Source organism: Oncorhynchus clarkii, chromosome 7 (assembly GCF_045791955.1).
Source record: "Oncorhynchus clarkii lewisi isolate Uvic-CL-2024 chromosome 7, UVic_Ocla_1.0, whole genome shotgun sequence".
NCBI lineage: Eukaryota > Metazoa > Chordata > Actinopteri > Salmoniformes > Salmonidae > Oncorhynchus > Oncorhynchus clarkii.
In genome coordinates this window covers 59,036,630-59,056,010 of record NC_092153.1, presented here as the reverse complement: position 1 = coordinate 59,056,010, position 19,381 = coordinate 59,036,630, and the positions used below count along the sequence as shown (strand labels likewise).

Here is a 19,381-nt window from a genome sequence, read left to right as displayed (position 1 = left end):
TCCATGCAACTTATTATGTAACCTGTTTATTCCTGAAGTTATTTAGGCTTGCAATAACAAAGAAGTTGAATACTTATTGACTCAAGACATTTCAGCTTTTATTTTGTATCAATTTGTAAACATAAAAAAAAAAAATCCACTTTGACATTATGGGGTAAGCCAGTGACACATTATTATTTTTAATCAATTTTAAATTCAGACTAACACAACAAAATGTGGAAAAGGTCAATGGGTGTGAATACTTTCTGAAGGCACTGTAATTAAGTAATGTGCGTATAGAAACATTGAATTATACAACTACTAAGCTAGCAGGCAGCCCTTTGTGGCCCTCACCTTTGCCAGACACTACTCTATATCATCTTTGTAGATCATCAGGGAGAGGGGCTTTGGGCCAGGACCCCCAGCTGACTACAGGTTCAAATAGACAACTCTGTTTGAATTTGCTCTGAGCACAATTACCCCCTACTAGTTTTGTCTTCCCGGGTTATTTAAGGGGAACATCTGCTTTATCCAACCTTTAGACCCATTAGTAGATCTCCAGTGTGTATGTCTGATCCCCGGATGCATTGGACTGGCATTTTAAAAGACATTTCAATAAATAATGTACATAAAGGTAGATAGACTCAGCGAAAAGACATTGCCACAAGCAGCACCGCAGATATTGAGATGAGTGAGATGAAAGACTGCACTCACAAACCGTCATACACAGTATCTTCGCATGTGCACGGGTTCACTTCACGTTGGTACAGTGTGGTAGCCAGGCAACCAAAACAGCGGAGAAGTTGCGCCTGTTCAACGCTCTTAGTTGTTCTGGAAATTGACCTACTATGCTGTTTACTTAATGCATCTATGTCATATCGCTGAGTCTACCTTTAAATAAATAATTTAAACATGTTTTAACGGATGAAATACACTACATGACCAAAAGTATGTGGACACCTGTTCGTCAAACATCTCATTCCAAAATCATGGGCATCAATATGGAGTTGATCCCCCTTTTTCTGCTATAACAGCCTCCACTCTTCTGGGAAGGCTTTCCACCAGGTGTTGGAACATTTCTGTGGAGATTTGCTTCAATTCAGCCTACAAGAGCATTAGTGAGGTCGGGCACTGATGTTGGGCAATTAGAATCATCTAGAATCATCTAGAATGTCATTGTATGCTGTTGAATTAAGGTGGCCCTAGCCCGAAACATGAAAAATAGCCCCAGACCATTATTCCTCCTCCACCAAGCTTTACAGATGGCACTATGCATTGGGGCAGGTAGCGTTCTCATGGCATCCGCCAATCCCAGATTAGTCCGTAGGACTGCCAGATGGTGAAGCGTGATTCATCAGAGAATACCTTTCCACTGCTCCAGAGTCCAATGGCGGCGAGCTTTACACCACTCCAGCCGACACTTGGCATTGCACATGATGATCTTAGGATTGTGTGCGGCTGCTCGGCCATGGAAACCCATTTTCTGAATGTCCCGCCGAACAGTTATTGTGCTTCCAGAGGCAGTTTGGAACTCTGTAGTAAGTTTTGCAACTGAGTACAGACGATTTTTACACATTACATGCTTCGGCACTCGGCGGCCCGTTCGGTGAGCTTGTGTGGCCTACCACCCCGGCTGAGCCATTGTTGCTCCTAGATGTTTCCACTTCACAATAAGAAGCACTTACAGTTGACCGGAGCAGCTCTAGCAGGGCAGAATTTTGATGAACTGACTTGTTGGAAAGGTGGCATCCTATGACTGTTCCAAGTTGAAAGTCACTGAGCTCTTCAGTAGGGCTACTATATGTAGTCAGGTAGATTCAATCACTGAGAAGTCTCATGCTGGCCTGTCTTTTTCACTGGCTTTATTCAGATGATAATAAGCTCTGTCATTCTGTATGTCTGTAGCTATAGGCTGTGGGTAATGAGACACACAGCCTGTGTAATGTGAAGAGCAGGTTCAGGCCACTCTCTCTTTCGCTCTATGCTCTCCCAAACTGGATCAAAAGCCTAGCATCCAGCACTGCAGCAGAGGACCTTGTTGCTGTGTCCCTGCCTACTGCCTCACTGCATTTCCATGACGACAGGCACAGACGACATTTAAGGCATCCCTCAGATTCATGGTGGATGGTTCCATTTTTAAATCTCCATGTTGCTGTTTTATACTAGTTTTACCTTTTATCCCTTGCATTAATATATACTTGCACATGACACAGTTTTTCACTGTAAGATGGTTTTAATTATTGTAATTATTAGAAAAGATATATCTATTGTTGTTACTCTTGTAATTATGCTTTATTTAAATAATGTGTTAATGAGAGAAAGTTAATTAGAAGCTTTACATTCCTGCTGTACAATTTTAAAATAGGAAAGTATTCCAATACCTTTTTTCCTGTTCATTGGAAACATGAGTAAACATGTCCATAAATGTTATTTCAGAATATAAACTGAGCAAAAAAAGATAATTCGTAAAAATTCAATTAACATCACAGATCATCATTTTAAAGGGTTTAAACACTGTTTTCCATGCTTGTTCAATGAACCATAAACAATGAATGAACATGCACCTGTGGAACGGTCGTTAAGACACTAACAGCTTACAGATGGTAGACAATTAAGGTCACAGTAATGAAAACTTTGGACACTAAAGAGGCCTTTCTACTGACTCTGAAAAACACCAAAAGAAAGATGCCCAGGGTCCCTGCTCAAAAAGTACTCTTCACTGACGAGTCGCGGTTTTGTCTCACCAGGGGTGATGGTCGAATTTGCGTTTATCGTTGAAGGAATGAGCATTACACGAGGCCTGTACTCTGGAGCGGGATCGATTTGGAGGTGGAGTGTCCGTCATGGTCTGGGGCGGTGTGTCACAGTATCATCGGACTGAGCTTGTTGTCATTGCAGGCAATCTCAACGCTTTGCATCACAGGGAAGACATCCTCCTCCTCATGTTGTACCCTTCCTGCAGGCTCATTCTGACATCCTGGCTCATCCTGACATGACAATGCCACCAGCCATACTGTTCGTCTGGGACCTGTTGGATTGGAGGGTGAGGGCTAGGGCCATTCCCCCCAGAAATGTCCAGGAACTTGCAGGTGCCTTGGTGGAAGAGTGGGGTAACATATCCCAGCAAGAACTGGCAAAGCTGGTGCAGTCCATGAGGAGGAGATGCACGGCAGTACTTAATGCAGCTGGTGGCCACACCAGATACTGACTGTTACTTTTGATTTTGACCCCCCCTTTGTTCAGGGACTAGTCACATGTCTGTGGAACTTGTTCAGTTTATGTCTCCGTTGTTGAATCTTATGTTCATACAAATGTTGAGTTTGCTGAAAATAAACGCAGGTGACAGTGAGAGGACGTTTCTTTTTTTGCTGAGTTTATAATTCATACAACATTATATGAAACAAGCATACACTTTAACCCCCTAAGGTCGATGTCCGCGCCCCTGTGTCAATCTAATTGTAATAATAAAACAATCCCCATAAAAATCTGTCAATTTAAGCTAGGGTGTGTTTGTTTTGGGATTGGATGCCTCTCAATCCACCACATCTGCCTATATCACAATTCTGCATCTGTGGTGAAAGGTGACAAAACTAGAGCGATGTTTGTCAGACCACGAGACAATCCCGAAAATCGGTCTGCTCACAAAATCATCTGTAGCGTACCAACGGTTTGGCCTACAAACTATGGAAAGATGAGACTAACGAACATGATGTTGAGGCCACAGGCCTTACAAAACTCATCTGAAGGTCCCTTGGTACCAGCTGAAAAAATGAATGGAAGTATATATGGAGACTGTAACAGAATGTTTCGGTTTAGGCCTGTCATGATGTCACAATGGTAAAGTCAATGAAATTCTGTCACAATAATTTCATATTTCACATTAAAACACTGGTCTTGTGTTGGAGACCTTACCTGAATGAATCTCATACCAATAAATAATGGACACCTACTCAGAGGCATATTATGTACAGCTTATGAGTAGGGGCTTGAGTTTTTACCAACCACATGATCTGACTTGAAAAATCTCAGGGCCCTATAGTTTTCCTGGTCAGGACACATAATCAGGAAAAACTCAGGGTGCTACGAGTACCGAGGGCTGTCATATTAACAGTCCAAATTGAAGTGTGCTATCCACTGTCCTCTGTTTAGCCATGCTCCTCTGGTATCTGGCCAGGTATTCTGATCCCCTGGTCCAGAGTGTTCCTGGGGCTGGAGTTGGTGCAGCTGGAGCGCTTGTCGGCCGTGCTGCTGGTTCTCTGAATGAACTGGAGGAAGTTCTCCTGAAAGGAGCCCTCATGGCTGGAGGCCACCAGCTCCACCGGCCCGGAGGAGCAGCAGCGCCGGAACTTGACCAACTCCTCCCTGATCTGTCTGTTGAGAAGGCCATAAAAGAAAGGGTTGACAGCAAAGGAGGAGTAGGCCAGCCAGGTGACGGCCTCCTCCACGTCCCCGGGACTCTGCAGGGACGATCTGAAGGACAAGTGCAGGTGGAAGGAGAAGTAAGGCAGCCAGCAGAGCAGGAACTGGCTCACAATGACCACCAGGGTGAGGGCAGCCTTACCCCCGCTGAATGCCCTCTCAGGGGACAGTCTCTGGGGCAGGCTGCGTGTGGCGGTGAGGATGGTGGTCTGGCTGTTGATGGAGTCAGAACGGTTGGCACGTTTGGCTGGGTTGGACGAGGCCCAGGTGGTGGTCGAGGGTGCGTGCTGCAGGGCAGCCGAGCGCGCCACCTTGTACACGTTACAGTAGACAGCAAAGATGACAATGGCAGGTAACAGGAAACACACCACGCTGAAGAGCACGGCGAACACCTTCCTCAACCGACTGTGGCTCCAGTGGAGGGAGCAGTGGTTGGCAGCGATGGAGCTGTGGGCCCCGTAGGCAGGCCAACCAAACAGGGTGACCAGGGCCAGAAGGATGGACTTGACCCATATGAGGAGCATTATGCCGATGGCTAGATTGATGCTCATCTTCACCTCGTAGCGCATGGGATGGACGATGTAGTAGTAGCGCTCCACACTGATGGCGGTGATGGTGAGGATGGAGGCACAGATGAGGAACACGTTGAGGAAGATGTAGACCTGGCATTCCAACACGGTGAACACCACGGTGCCAAAGAAGGGTGAGTTGGAGATGATGCCCAGGGGCATGAGGAGGATGGCACACAGCAGGTCCACTGCACACAGGTGGCACACAAAGGCAAACCTCTTCAGGTGAGGGGCGCGGGCGATGGCCACCATGACTCCAGTGTTGGCCAATAGGGCGATGAGATTAAGGGTCACCATTGCAAACAGCCCAATCAGATCTTTGATCTGAGACTGGGAGCTGGTGACCACTCCCACCTCTGCGGGGACTGTGGGGTTGGGTCCCCATAGACCAGTTGTGAGGTTGGCCCCTGTGCGATTGGGAATAGCGGCCAGCATCGGACCAGATTTCTCCATATTTCACAGAAGACTAGTCAGAGGCATCACAACAGCAGCAGGCCCCCATTGCAATGTTAACTTTCTTCTCTTTTCACGTACTTGTCATCATGTTGGATATGTCCTGTTAAGGAGACAAAAACACAATTTAAACATTTACTGTATAGGAGCTTGAAATGTCATGCTGATGCAGCTTAACATATGGTTTGCTCCTACGGTACATGTTGCTTTGAACATATGGTTTACTCTTACAGTACATGTTGCTTTGATGCCTAGTAATATTTTTCTATTAAATCAGTCTTCATCCCTGTCATGTGAGGGACAACCTAATTGATTTATTCCATTTCAGATGGCCCTGGAGACCGCATTGTATTGACAAGGAATATGTTCTACATTAAATAACCCTTTAAGCCTTCTACAAGTTGAATATTCATGACGTCTTTGCTCTAGGCTGCACTGAGCATTTCTATATTTCTTTCAGGTCTTGTTCTAAAAAGAAAACGTATGTAGGGGTGAGTTGATAATTAGCCCAAGGTCAGAGTGGAAATATACTCTACTTTCTATCTCATGCCTTGCTCAAACAGAAGAGGATGAGAGTGTAATCAAAAAACATTTAGGGTAAAATAAGAGTAAAAATAGCTGTGTTTATGAGACAAGATTGTAATTGGATCGCAATTGTATATCATGAAATTAGGGGGAAATACAAAATTAAATCACCCAAATTAAATCCAGACAATTTGACACAACTGTGGGAAACATTGGAGTCAACATGGGCCAGCATCCCTGTGGAACGCTTTCGAAAACCTTGTAGAGTCCATGCCTTGATAAATTAAAGCTGTACTAAGGGCAAAATATTTGTAAGATGTTCTTAATGTTATGTACACTCAGTGTATAATCTAATATAGTAATGAAATTCAAATAAAAATAAAACAAAGCAAATTAATTTGTAAAATGTTGGATATTATTTACATTTCTACAGCATTATAGTCCTATTATAGGCCTGAGCGCTCTCCATTTCACTGCCTGGACGTTATCTGAGAAGCCAAACCAGCAGATCACATGGACCTAAAACCAAGACAGCTAAAGAAATGACAATACACATGCATTTTCACTGTTTTGATAAGAAAAACAGATGCACAAGTTGATTCTGAATGAGAAAAAAACAGTTTTAGTTCAGATAAAGTACTTCCCACTGCGCAAAAACTGGTTGAATCAATGTTGTTTTTATGTCATTTCAACCCCCTAAAAATGTGATGAAGATGAACCAACTTCCAAACAGTTATCAACATAAGGGCATATCATATTTTCTTTACCTAACTTTTAACCTAAATATGGTGAATAATTTGTTTAAATTTCATGTTGAATTCATGTTAGTTGAATGTAAATCAAAACTAGACGAACTGCCGTCTATGCCCAGTGGGTTACTACAGTATGTCTAAAACATATAGTCCTTACTCCTTGCTACATGGTGTCAGCATTGCATGGATTTGGGGAACACGAAGTAGGTAACAGTAAAGGGGTACATTAGATACGATGTGGTGCACGGGGCCAATGGATGGATTGTGGTGCTTTTCACTCACAGAGGGAAGCAAAACAACTCTATCCTTGCCTTTTGACTTTGATTCATACGCCCGGTATTAGTCCCTTTAATTAATGTCCTGGTCCTTTCCATCTTTAGAAAGGTGTATTTTCTACAGACAGGAGAAAAAGTATAACACTTAAAAATAATGTTTTGCACTGAAAGATCAATGACTTCTGTTAAATGGCGCTATTTTCTGAGAGGTCACACGAGTCACCCATCCTTATCCCTCCAATGTACCCCTCACTGTCCCCACCCCACTTCCTGTCCTTCTCTGAGCCCACCCCTTCCCTCTCCCCCAGCCATTTCAGCTCGAGCTGTCCCTGCACAGCTACTGTCAACTGGGTAACCCACTGAGATGAGTCAGTATAATATCCTTCAATGTTAATATATTAAAAGTATTTTCTTAAAATTTACATTTTGTATTTAGGATGTAACTAAAGATAGATTTAGAGGCAAATGTTTTGTAAGGCTGTATATTATGAATGATAATAGATGGGATATAAAAACATTTCCGTTAAATTTCCATTCATAAGGTATACTATTCTACTCAAAAGATGAAGTAACTTCTTAAGAGAACATACATATAGTGGACACTGGAGATATACTGTACATTACCTTGCATTTGAAATACATGCACCTGAACTAGAAAACCCACTCCCCAAAAAACAATTTAAACTCTTTAAAATAGCTTGTTGCCTCAATTTTCAGCTCATCTATGACTGTCTGATGAAACATTCAAAGTGATTTCACTCTATGTAAAAATGCACTGTGCATCTCCAACAGAATGTACACCTGTTAGCTATGACCCCTGTTGAGGATACATTTTATGGATTTGTGAACTGAGTCAAAATGAGTAGAACGATAATAAGTATTGTAACCTACCCATATGAGATTATGATATGTCCAGTCCAATTCAAAGAGACCAGGATTTTATGATTCGTCCTTTCTGGATATCCCAGGTGTTGTTTTAGTGAGGAGACGTCAGTTAAGCAGATCCAGACATGAACAGGTCCACATAGACCAGTTACACTGGGTATTTCCACTGGATGAGCAGGACAAGATCCACACTGCTGAGGATAGAGTTGACCAGTGGGTTTTCCAGAGGTTTTGAAGTCTCTGGTATAGGTGTAGAGGGAATCTCCCTGGTCCAGACCAGGCTGTGATCATACTAGTGTGAGAGCAGGTGAGTAGAGGGTGATCACTTCACTTCACTCAGGATGGTGTCTAAGTCCCTGATAGATGTGAGGATGCGCTTTCAATCCCTCCTCCTCCTCTCTATCACTGTGTAAGGCAGTGACTGTCACACATTGTGCACTGTGTGATTCCCTCCCCTACCTCCCTCCCTCCCAGACAGACACACACTCCACTGTCCACTAAAGAGAGTTTTTCCCTGGGTCCTAGAGCACACCAATTCAAAAGACTGACATCAGCTCTGCATTAACATGTAAATGCCAGTTGCAGTTAACATGTTGGCTTTTTCCAACAATGTGTGTCTGTATTATTTCGATGCAAATACATTTTTATTTTTTTTACAACCAGATAGCACATTACTCAGTGAGGGTTATAAAACCATGAGGTATAATCTTGTCGTGACTCCTGAACTTTCCTATATTGGATTTAGTGATTGACCCAGCTGTGGTGATATGAGAACATTTCCACCAATCTCTGAATGACACTGTTCAAAATATAGGTTTATGGAAGAAACTAATGGTAAGCAACACTGTGTTGGTGTTGCGGTTTATCGAAATGTGTTGTCTGAAGAATGTGGTCAACACATCCAACTGTGCATCTACAGCATGTTGCAAACATGTTGGGCAACAACCACTAAATAGTGGCAACCCACAGAAGTAACATCAAAAGTGCTGAAAAAATAACTTAAGAGTGATTGGTCAAAACACTGGGGTCTGGGCTGAGTTACATAAATAGGTGAAAGCATATGCAGTCTCCTCAGAGAGAGAGGTCTGACAGCCAGCTGGAGGGTTATTTGTTTATTGAGCCTTCAAGTAAATAGATCAGGTGCAAAAAGGCTCAGAGAGGTGGTCTGAGACTGAGTGTTCACTAGTGACACCTCCTGGTTACAAGGCAGAAGGACATTCTCTCAACAGGCTGCTGTGTGCAATAAACAGCCCCATAGTCTTATAGCGTCTCAGAGTTCGAGTGCTGATCCAGAATCAGATCACCCTCCAATTATTCATTACGATTTAAAAGGCAAAACTGATCCTAGATCACGACTCCTACTCGAGACGCTTTGTGAATCTGGACCCAGGCCCAGGAAAATGTATAAACTGAGACAAGAGCATTGATCATCACCACAGGAACTTTCAGAGCCTTGCTAGGTAGCACATGAATATTATTAACATAGAGTGCACTGGGATTATAGATTTTCAAAGCTGCACAAATCTCCTTCATAGACGCACACTACATGCAAATCAAACTTCTATAAACATACTCTACAGTTATTCCTTCAATCACGCATTTTATTTCATGCCAATACAGCATATAGGCCTATCTAGTGTATTGAATTATGTTGCATGCACTAACATTCAAACAATTACTGAAGAGAGATGTTTTCACAAAGTAGGTAAGTGGAAATGAAGCTTTATACAAGTATATTCAGAGTAGGAAATACTCACAGCTAAATGAAAACATATAGTGCAAAATAAAGATACAGGTAGATATTGTATTGCATATTAGTAAAGGTACAGTATTCACACTACATCCAGTAAAGGTAAAGATAATAGTGCTCCCATAACAGAAATGAGTGGCCAAATATGTACAATAACATTGAAAATCCACAATACTATGGTCTGCTCAAAGTAAATATTGTAGACTAAAGGAATTACAATAAGGAGTGCAGTATTTATACTTCGTTTAAGAGTAGAATCACCAATGACTTGCAACTAAAACTGACAATGGAAGACTTCAAAGCCTGTTGTGTAAAGCATAAGGCACAGAGAAGTATATCTGATACATTATAGACAACTTTGGTTGAATATGGTACTCAGTGACAGTGAGGTCTAACAACAACCACCTTCATTTGAACAATACTCTTGATACTCTACCAATTAGACATCTCTCTCCTAGAGTGCATAGGTGCCTCTCCTCTCTCCGGTTAAAACTTGAGCTCCAGCAGGTAGCGGATGCGACACTGGTTCTCCTTGTAGACCAAATACTCACTGTTGGAAAAGTAGCTGTCCTTGTACTGGGGCTGCTTAATGGGCTTACCCTGAGGCACAGCCACCTGCTTACCATCCAGAGTCAGGAAGACGTCCTTAGAGGGGTCTGAAACAACACACAGTGTTCACTACACAACCATACAGCTGAAACACACAAGGGTTTACTATACAAACACTGTACTGATATACACAACAAAAGTGTTCACTAGACTTATGCAGTCTTCTGGATATCTGCTAATCATCTACCAGATGTTTAGACATACAGTAACCACTTCAGTAGTGTATATGGAGAAAGACACTTGCAACTACAACTTTTTCGGTTACACAGAATCTTGGTTTCCCATCCTATTCAACTACGTCCCTGCGGCTTTTTATTCACGTTACCTGATGAAAATGCTGTACAATATATGACCCGATTCACGAAACTAGGCATATGTCGCAAGTCACGACTTCACAGGAGAGACTTTAGAATGTAAAAAATACTTGATCAAAATGCGTTTTCTGGCAGAAATGTCTTCAAGAACATAAACCTTCAAGTGCCTTAATAACAAACTTTTATGCCATCTGTAAACACAAATAAAGTTGTTAAATTAATAGCCTAGTTGGTTTAGCCAAAGAAAAAGCCAAGAACATTCCCGCTAACCATGACTGGCTGAGATAATGAGTGGGCCGGACATGCCGAGAGATGAGTTTCAGATTCTGTGGTGTAGCATCTTGTGTCTATAAAATGAGCTGCTCGTTATGCGTAGATAATCCTTTCTACTGCAGTTTGTTCGAAATATATAACTTTAGCCATGGAGAACTGCAAATATGTTGCTACTGCTCCCAATAACACCGCTGCCCAGAATTTATCAGGCGCTATCGACAAAGGTCAGTGGGAAAAAGTTGTGATGGACTACTTTCTGGAGGACGACCGTGCCATGCTGACTTTCTCTAGGACTCTGTAAATGTATCAGACAATGAGGAAATCCCTGATTTAGGTAAAAACATTTCATTGAAGAAGACATTGTAGAGTCTTCTGATGACTGTGATGGGGAAGAAACGGCGATCAACAGTGTTGTTGTCACGGACGACTTTTACCCGAGTTTTGAAATCAGTGGATCACAACGGGCCAAACAAGCTGTGCAAACTAAATGGAAAAGACACAGGATGTCTTATTTAATAAAAGGGGTTGCAGGCTGCCGTGAAGCTTTCATCCATGTATATGGGTAAGAATCTAACTACAGTTTCAGAGAGTACACTACCGTCCAAACGTTTGGGGTCACTAAGAAATTTACTTTATTTTTTAAAGAAAATAAAAATGTTGGTCCATTAAAATAACATCAAATGAATCAGAAATACAGTGTAGACATTGTTAATGTTGTAAATTACTATTGTAGCTGGGTGTACAGAGGCCCATTATCAGCAACCATCACTCCTGTGTTCCAATGGCACGTTGTGTTAGCTAATCCAAGTTCATCATTTTAAAAGGCTAATTGATCATTAGAAAACCCTTTTGCAATTATGTTAACACAGCTGAAAACGGTTGTGCTAATAAAAGAAGCAATACAACTGGCCTTCTTTAGACTAGTTGAGTATCTGGAGCAACAGCATTTGTGGTTTCGATTACAGGCTTAAAATGGGCAAAAACAAAGACCTTACTTCTGAAACTCGTCAGTCAATTCTTGTTCTGAGAAATGATGGCTATTCCATGTGAGAAATTGCCAAGAAACTGAAGATCTCGTACAACGCTGTGTACTACTCCCTTCACAGAACAGCGCAAACTGGCACTAACCAGAATAGAAAGAGGAGTGGGAGGCCCCGGTGCACAACTGAGCAAGAGGACAAGTACATTAGAGTGTCTAGTTTGAGAAACAGACGCCTCACAAGTCCTCAACTGGCAGCTTCATTAAATAGTACCCGCAAAACACCAGTCTCAACGCCAACAGTGATGCAGGATGCAGGCCTTCTAGGCAGAGTTGCAAAGAAAAAGTCATATCTCAGACTGGCCAATAAAAATAAAAGATTAAGATGGACAAAAGAACACAGACACTGGACAGAGGGACTCTGCCTAGAAGGCCAGCATCCCGGAGTCACCTCTTCACTGTTGACGTTGAGACTGGTGTTTTGCAGGTATTATTTAATGAAGCTTCCAGTTGGGTGTAGTCAAAGGAGAGCTCTCCAGTAGGTACCAAAACATTCCAATGCCCTTTTCTCAAAACTAAGTTTACAAGTGTATCAACTTTCAAAGCAGAATAACTTTCCCCATTGTTCGACAAAAATGCTGTATGATATCCCATTTTGTAGCTCAGTCTTTACTTTATCCAATGGAAAAAAAACAATACAACTTTTTGCTACATAAGACCGAATCCAGGTGGTGAGTCACATATGATCTTGTTGCCATCTGATGCACATTCAAAATGTCATAGAAAAATCAACCCCGGAGATCTCCTCCTGTTCTTTGCAGTGCACTGATTGTATTACTGCTGATGATATCTGGAAATGTGCATGTACACACTGGTCCGTCTACGGTTGCTAGCCACAATTCTGACTTGTGCTCCGAATTCTGCTTCACTGATTTCTGCTTACGTAAATGCCTGGGTTTTCTGCACATTAACACTAGAAGCTTATTACCCAAAATGTATCAAGTGAAAGTGTGGGTTCACAGCTCCAATCCAGATGTGTTATAAAAGGTTATAACCTTTTTCGGCAAGACAGATCTTCCAAAGGTGGTGGAGTGGCAATCTTTACCAAGGAACACATTCAGTGCTCGGTAGTCTCTTCCCAACCAACTTGATTAGCTGGTTTTAAGCTTTCAAATAGCTATTTGTTGACTGTTGCTGAGTGCTATCACCCACCATCAGCACCCGCCTGTATCCAAACTGCCCTACCTAACATGGTTTAGACCCTTTCTTCTTTAAGGTTGTGGCCCCTATCATAGTTGAGCCTCTTTCACCTTTTTAACATGTCTTTCCTCTCTGGGGAGTTTCCCAGTGCTTGGAAGGCACTGGGAAATCCTAACTGTCATAGGTCAATTTCTATCTTGTCCTTTTTATCAAAAGTCAACTGACTGGCTTTCTTGGTCTATAGTATTCTCTCTGGTATGCAATCTGGTTTCTCCTTAGGTTATGGATGTGTCACTGCAACGTAAAGGTCTTATATTATGTCACCATTGCTCTTGATTCTAAGCAATGTTGTGCTGCTACAGTTATTGACTTGGCCAAAGCTTTTGATACGGTAGACCATTCCATTCTTGTGGATCGGCTAAGGAATATTGGTGTCTCTGAGGAGTATTTGGCCTGGTTTGCTAAGGAATATTGGTGTCTCTGAGGAGTATTTGGCCTGGTTTGCCAACTACCTCTTCAGAGTGTGTAAAGTCAGAACGTTTGCTATCTCAGCCACTGCCTGTCAACAAGGGAGTACCCTAAGGCTCGATCCTAGGACCCACGCTCTTCTTAATGTACATTAACATAGCTCAGGCTACTGTACCTGGTTCCAACCGTCCTCTAGCCACCACGCAGTCGTAGCCGGTAGGAGCCTCCTTCAGGGAGCTGTCGTCCATAGTGATGGCGTTTTCCTTCCCCAGCGCCACCTCGTTCAGAAACATCACCCCCCTGTCTTTAGATGTACGCACTACACAGGGACAGGACACATATGTAGTAAGTAGCACGGTATTTCTTCACAAAACGAACAGTGTCGTAGTAGTGCACCTAACAGTCTTATACTCACTACATGAACATACATTTGGAAATTCACTGGATATTCCGAAGATGACGTCTAAAATAGATCCCGGTAGTTCAGCCACATGGTAGCTATAGCCTCACCGTATGCAGCTGACTTGCTGTTCTCCGAGGCAAAGTAGATGCCCCTGCCCACACGGCCCCCTGACTGGGGCATGATCCGCAGCCCGCCCTTCAAGATGGCTGCCACCACCGCCACATTGGTACCATGCCACAGCAGACGCCGGTTCTCTAGACCGTCGTTCTCCCTGAATCTCTCCGCCTGGGGAGAACAATCCCCACAGAGAGATCAATCACCTTAAATACTAACGCTAAGTCAAACAAACCTACAGTTATAACAATATATTATTTTGTATTTATTTTGTACATGCATCAGCACAAAAATCAAGATCACAGCAAATTAGTAAAAAAATGAATGCTGTATTACACACTACAAGAATTATGACATGAAGTTGTTGTGCCATATGTTACCCACCTCAGTCTCTCTGTCCACCTCCCAGACATCTATAATCTTTGGCTGGTTGTGGCTATATGCAGTGGCCTTCAGGTATTTCTCTATTAGCTTTAAATGAGGCAAGAATGGAAATACAATGGAAGCTTAACATTTACAATATTCTTCTCTTTTGTAGTATAAATTATGCTTTGTCACAGTAAATATAGTCACCCATTTACATATAACCATCTGCATATCACTAAAGACTGATTTTGAACAATACAGTGGTGTTTGTATAGAATTCAACTTCTATTAGAGACCACGGTACCTTGAATTCCTGTGTATCTCTTTGTAGTAGAGCAAGTTTGCAGCTGAGAGACAGATAGTTTTGGTCCAGTGGATGAGGTACTTTCTCCACCTCCATCTGCTCCTGGGCCTTCTCAGTCTCAGCCTTCAAGTTCTGGGCTATCTCTATATCAGCCAGCACCTGCATGGGACAGCACAGTCAGGAATGGGATCAGGCCTGGACAAGACCACTCATCATGATTAGGGCCAGGAGTTTCACCAGACTTGATCAGGGAAAACTGGGTTCTTATTGTAGGCTATTAAAAAACTATTGGCCCTAAATAGTACTGATCAAGATCAATGTCATTCCATAAAGCACAATACTGTGACAGCGTCTAATCAAGTACGAGGTGATCTCACCAGAAGCATCTCCTTCTTCTTCTCCACGATCTCAGAACTGTCGATGACCGGGGGCCTGGTGCGTCCAAAGTTGTGTGGGATGGTGGTGAAGAACTTGGAGGAGAGTTCCTCCAGTTTGGGCCTGCTGGCGTTAATGGCTCCCTCAATCTCCTCCAGCACCTCAAAGCCCTTAGCAATCTGCATCTTGCTCAGCTTCCCCAGGGGCATCTTCTTTATGTCTGGTGGCCCAAAGAGAGAGAGGCAATAAGGGGGATATGATTACACACATATCACTGCTCTGTCTGAGTTTATATGTTAGGCCTATATAAACTGTGCAGGTGTCTATGTTGACTGCTCTCCTCTACATTAGTAAATGTGGTAGTTAGGGAACTTGCAACAGCTGAATAAACATTGTATACATTTTACAGTCCTACTTACATTATCGATCAGGCAGACTAGGTTTTTATATGGATTAGACATTTAGCTCCAGATCGCCAGGCTTTACCCCCCCATTTAAAATGACTAATGATTTAGGATGCTCTTCTCTGATCACATAAACTGAAGTCAGGGAAGCCCAGGCATCTGCTCTAACAGCCAAGTATATCATTGCACTGACAGAGTAAAACACAATACAACAAGCAGTCCAGTCCAACAGGTATGGTACATAACAGAACATGTGTACATAGACAGACCACACCCAGGCTTACTGACTGAGGAACAGAAAGTTGCTTCAGTGCTGGAGGGGTACAGGTGGTATGGTGGACAGATTGACACCCACCCAGGTTCATGCACTCCATGGCCTCTTTGAACATGTCATTGCTGAAGATGAGCTGGATGAGCTTCTGCGTGGGGCTGTCCAGAGTACAAGGGAGGATGTTTCTGGGGCCCTTGCCAATCTTCCCATCAACACAGTCCACCTGCAAAAGCCAGAAGAGAGCATGTAATAGAGAGGGAACAAAAATGGACACAGGAAAAACTATAATGAGTCAGCCTGACCACCTGAGTGTATTGTAAGACTTACTAATTAAAGGAGCCAGGAAGGTAAAATGTTGTTATTCTTTAGAGTATGGATAGGCGATGTCTGAAATTACATTTTCGCCTACCCTTTAAAAACTAATATTACAGCCATATCAAGTGCAGGCTATTGCTATTTCATCATCTTAAGCATCTGGGTAAGGGCATTTGCGTAATTCTTTCTTCCTTTAGGCTACTTCAGACTGTAAATAATACAAATAAAAAGGCATTTCACTTAGTAACTATAGAATAGTCTACCTTATACTAAATCAGAAAAAAACAATGGCTGACTTGGTGGTGTTAAGCAGTCCTTCGGTTTCAGGCAATGGATGGACAGACTACAAACCTCCAACATTTACAAGTCCATCATCCTGCAGAGTTTGCTACTCTGGGCAGAAAAAGGTGAACATGCTGGTGTTTGTTTATGGTTCCTCATTGCACTTTATTTAAATTTAGCCTATATTCAGATCCAGATGCATCTTATTCGAAAGACATAGCCTATAGATTAAACTAAAACATTCAGTCAAACCCTTAGACTTACATGCATAGCTTTTTTGGACTAATTTGTTATTTTAGTACTTATTTTGTTCAGGCTACTTTATTTATTTTGTAACTTGTTGGCCTATACTTAGGATTTGTACAGTTCGAAATGCAAAAAAGCATATGCTAATTGGCCTATTCATTTTTTGCCAAAGCCAATGTTTATTCAAGTGTTATAAAGAATGCTATAGGCTAAATAATTAGATTTTCAGGAGCTGACTTGTGTGTCTGTGTTATTTTGCTCATCTTAATCTTTTATTGGCCAGTTTGGGATATGGCTTTTTCTTTGCAACTCTGCCTAGAAGGCCGGCATCCCAGAGTCGCCTCTTGACGTTGAGACTGGTGTTTTGCGAAGCTTTAATGAAGCTGCCAGTTGAGGACTTGTGAGGCGTCTGTTTCTCAAATTAGACAATTTAATGTACTTGTCCTCTTGCTCAGTTGTGCACCGAGGCCTCCCAATCCCCTGTCTATTCTGGTTAGAGCCAGTTTGCGCTGTTCTGTGAAGGGAGTAGTACACAGCGTTGTACGAGATCTTCAGTTTCCTGACAATTCCTCGCATGGAATAGCCATGATTTCTCAGAACAAGAATAGACTGACGAGTTACAGAATAAAGTGCTTTGTTTCTGGCCATTTTGACCCTGTAATCGAACCCACAAATGCTGATGCTCCAGATTTATTTATTTTATTTTACCTTTATTTAACCAGGTAGGCAAGTTGAGAACAAGTTCTCATTTACAATTGCGACCTGGCCAAGATAAAGCAAAGCAGTTCGACACATACAACGACACAGAGTTACACATGGAGTAAAACAAACATACAGTCAATAATACAGTATAAACACGTCTATATACTATGTGAGCAAATGAGGTGAGATAAGGGAGGTAAAGGCAAAAAAGGCCATGGTGGCAAAGTAAATACAATATAGCAAGTAAAACACTGGAATAGTAGATTTGCAATGGGAGAATGTGCAAAGTAGAAATAAAAATAATGGGGTGCAAAGGAGCAAAATAAATAAATAAATTATATACAGTAGGGAAAGAGGTAGTTGTTTGGGCTAAATTATAGGTGGGCTATGTACAGGTGCAGTAATCTGTGAGCTGCTCTGACAGTTGGTGCTTAAAGCTAGTGAGGGAGTTAAGTGTTTCCAGTTTCAGAGATTTTTGTAGTTCGTTCCAGTCATTGGCAGCAGAGAACTGGAAGGAGAGGCGGCCAAAGAAAGAATTGGTTTTGGGGGTGACTAGAGAGATATACCTGCTGGAGTGTGTGCTACAGGTGGGCGATGCAATGGTGACCAGCGAGCTGAGATAAGGGGGGACTTTACCTAGCAGGGTCTTATAGATGACATGGAGCCAGTGGGTTTGGCGACGAGTATGAAGCGAGGGCCAGCCAACGAGAGCGTACAGGTCGCAATGGTGGGTAGTATATGGGGCTTTGGTGACAAAACAGATTGCACTGTGATAGACTGCATCCAATTTGTTGAGTAGGGTATTGGAGACTATTTTGTAAATGACATCGCCAAAGTCGAGGATTGGTAGGATGGTCAGTTTTACAAGGGTATGTTTGGCAGCATGAGTGAAGGATGCTTTGTTGCGAAATAGGAAGCCAATTCTAGATTTAACTTTGGATTGGAGATGTTTGATATGGGTCTGGAAGGAGAGTTTACAGTCTAACCAGACACCTAAGTATTTGTAGTTGCCCACGTATTCTAAGTCAGAGCCGTCCAGAGTAGTAATGTTGGACAGGCGGGTAGGTACAGGTAGCGATCGGTTGAAGAGCATGCATTTAGTTTTACTTGTATTTAAGAGCAATTGGAGGCCACGGAAGGAGAGTTGTATGGCATTGAAGCTTGCCTGGAGGGTTGTGTCCAAAGAAGGGCCAGAAGTATACAGAATGGTGTCGTCTGCGTAGAGGTGGATCAGAGACTCACCAGCAGCAAGAGCGACCTCATTGATGTATACAGAGAAGAGAGTCGGTCCAAGAATTGAACCCTGTGGCACCCCCATAGAGACTGCCAGAGGTCCGGACAGCAGACCCTCCGATTTGACACACTGAACTCTATCAGAGAAGTAGTTGGTGAACCAGGCGAGGCAATCATTTGAGAAACCAATGCTGTCGAGTCTGCCGATGAGGATGTGGTGATTGACAGAGTCGAAAGCCTTGGCCAGATCAATGAATACGGCTGCACAGTAATGTTTCTTATCGATGGCGGTTAAAATATCATTTAGGACCTTGAGCGTGGCTGAGGTGCACCCATGACCAGCTCTGAAACCAGATTGCATAGCAGAGAAGGTATGGTGAGATTCAAAATGGTCGGTAATCTGTTTGTTGACTTGGCTTTCGAAGACCTTAGAAAGGCATGGTAGGATAGATATAGGTCTGTAGCAGTTTGGGTCAAGAGTGTCCACCCCTTTGAAGAGGGGGATGACCGCAGCTGCTTTCCAATCTTTGGGAATCTCAGACGACACGAAAGAGAGGTTGAACAGGCTAGTAATAGGGGTGGCAACAATTTCGGCAGATCATTTTAGAAAGGGTCCAGATTGTCTAGCCCGGCTGATTCGTAGGGGTCCAGATTTTGCAGCTCTTTCAGAACATCAGCTGAGCAGATTTGGGAGAAGGAGAAATGGGGAAGGCTTGGGCGAGTTGTTGTGGGGGGTGCAGTGCTGTTGACCGGGGTAGGAGTAGCCAGGTGGAAAGCATGGCCAGCCGTAGAAAAATGCTTATTGAAATTCTCAATTATGGTGGATTTATCAGTGGTGACAGTGTTTCCTATCTTCAGTGCAGTGGGCAGCTGGGAGGAGGTGTTCTTATTCTCCATGGACTTTACAGTGTCCCAG

The 19,381-nt window shown here is 42.8% G+C and overlaps 2 protein-coding genes across 2 annotated transcripts in view; both read right to left on the bottom strand.

Moving 5' to 3' along the window:
* Positions 1–4,124: 4,124 nt before the first annotated feature.
* LOC139414357 (probable G-protein coupled receptor) lies at positions 4,125–5,420 on the bottom strand. The gene has a single exon (XM_071162274.1). It carries the CDS (start codon positions 5,418–5,420, stop codon positions 4,125–4,127), a length of 1,296 nt encoding a protein of 431 aa, XP_071018375.1.
* A 4,020-nt stretch (positions 5,421–9,440) lies between these two features.
* The window catches only part of LOC139413562 (protein mono-ADP-ribosyltransferase PARP3-like), a 28,837-nt gene continuing 18,896 nt past the window's right edge, over positions 9,441–19,381 (bottom strand). The window contains 7 exon segments of the mRNA XM_071161068.1: positions 9,441–10,263; positions 13,626–13,769; positions 13,961–14,138; positions 14,352–14,438; positions 14,638–14,796; positions 15,015–15,232; positions 15,772–15,910. Of these exon segments, the coding sequence (XP_071017169.1) occupies positions 10,094–10,263; positions 13,626–13,769; positions 13,961–14,138; positions 14,352–14,438; positions 14,638–14,796; positions 15,015–15,232; positions 15,772–15,910 (1,095 nt within the window). The 3' untranslated portion in view covers positions 9,441–10,093.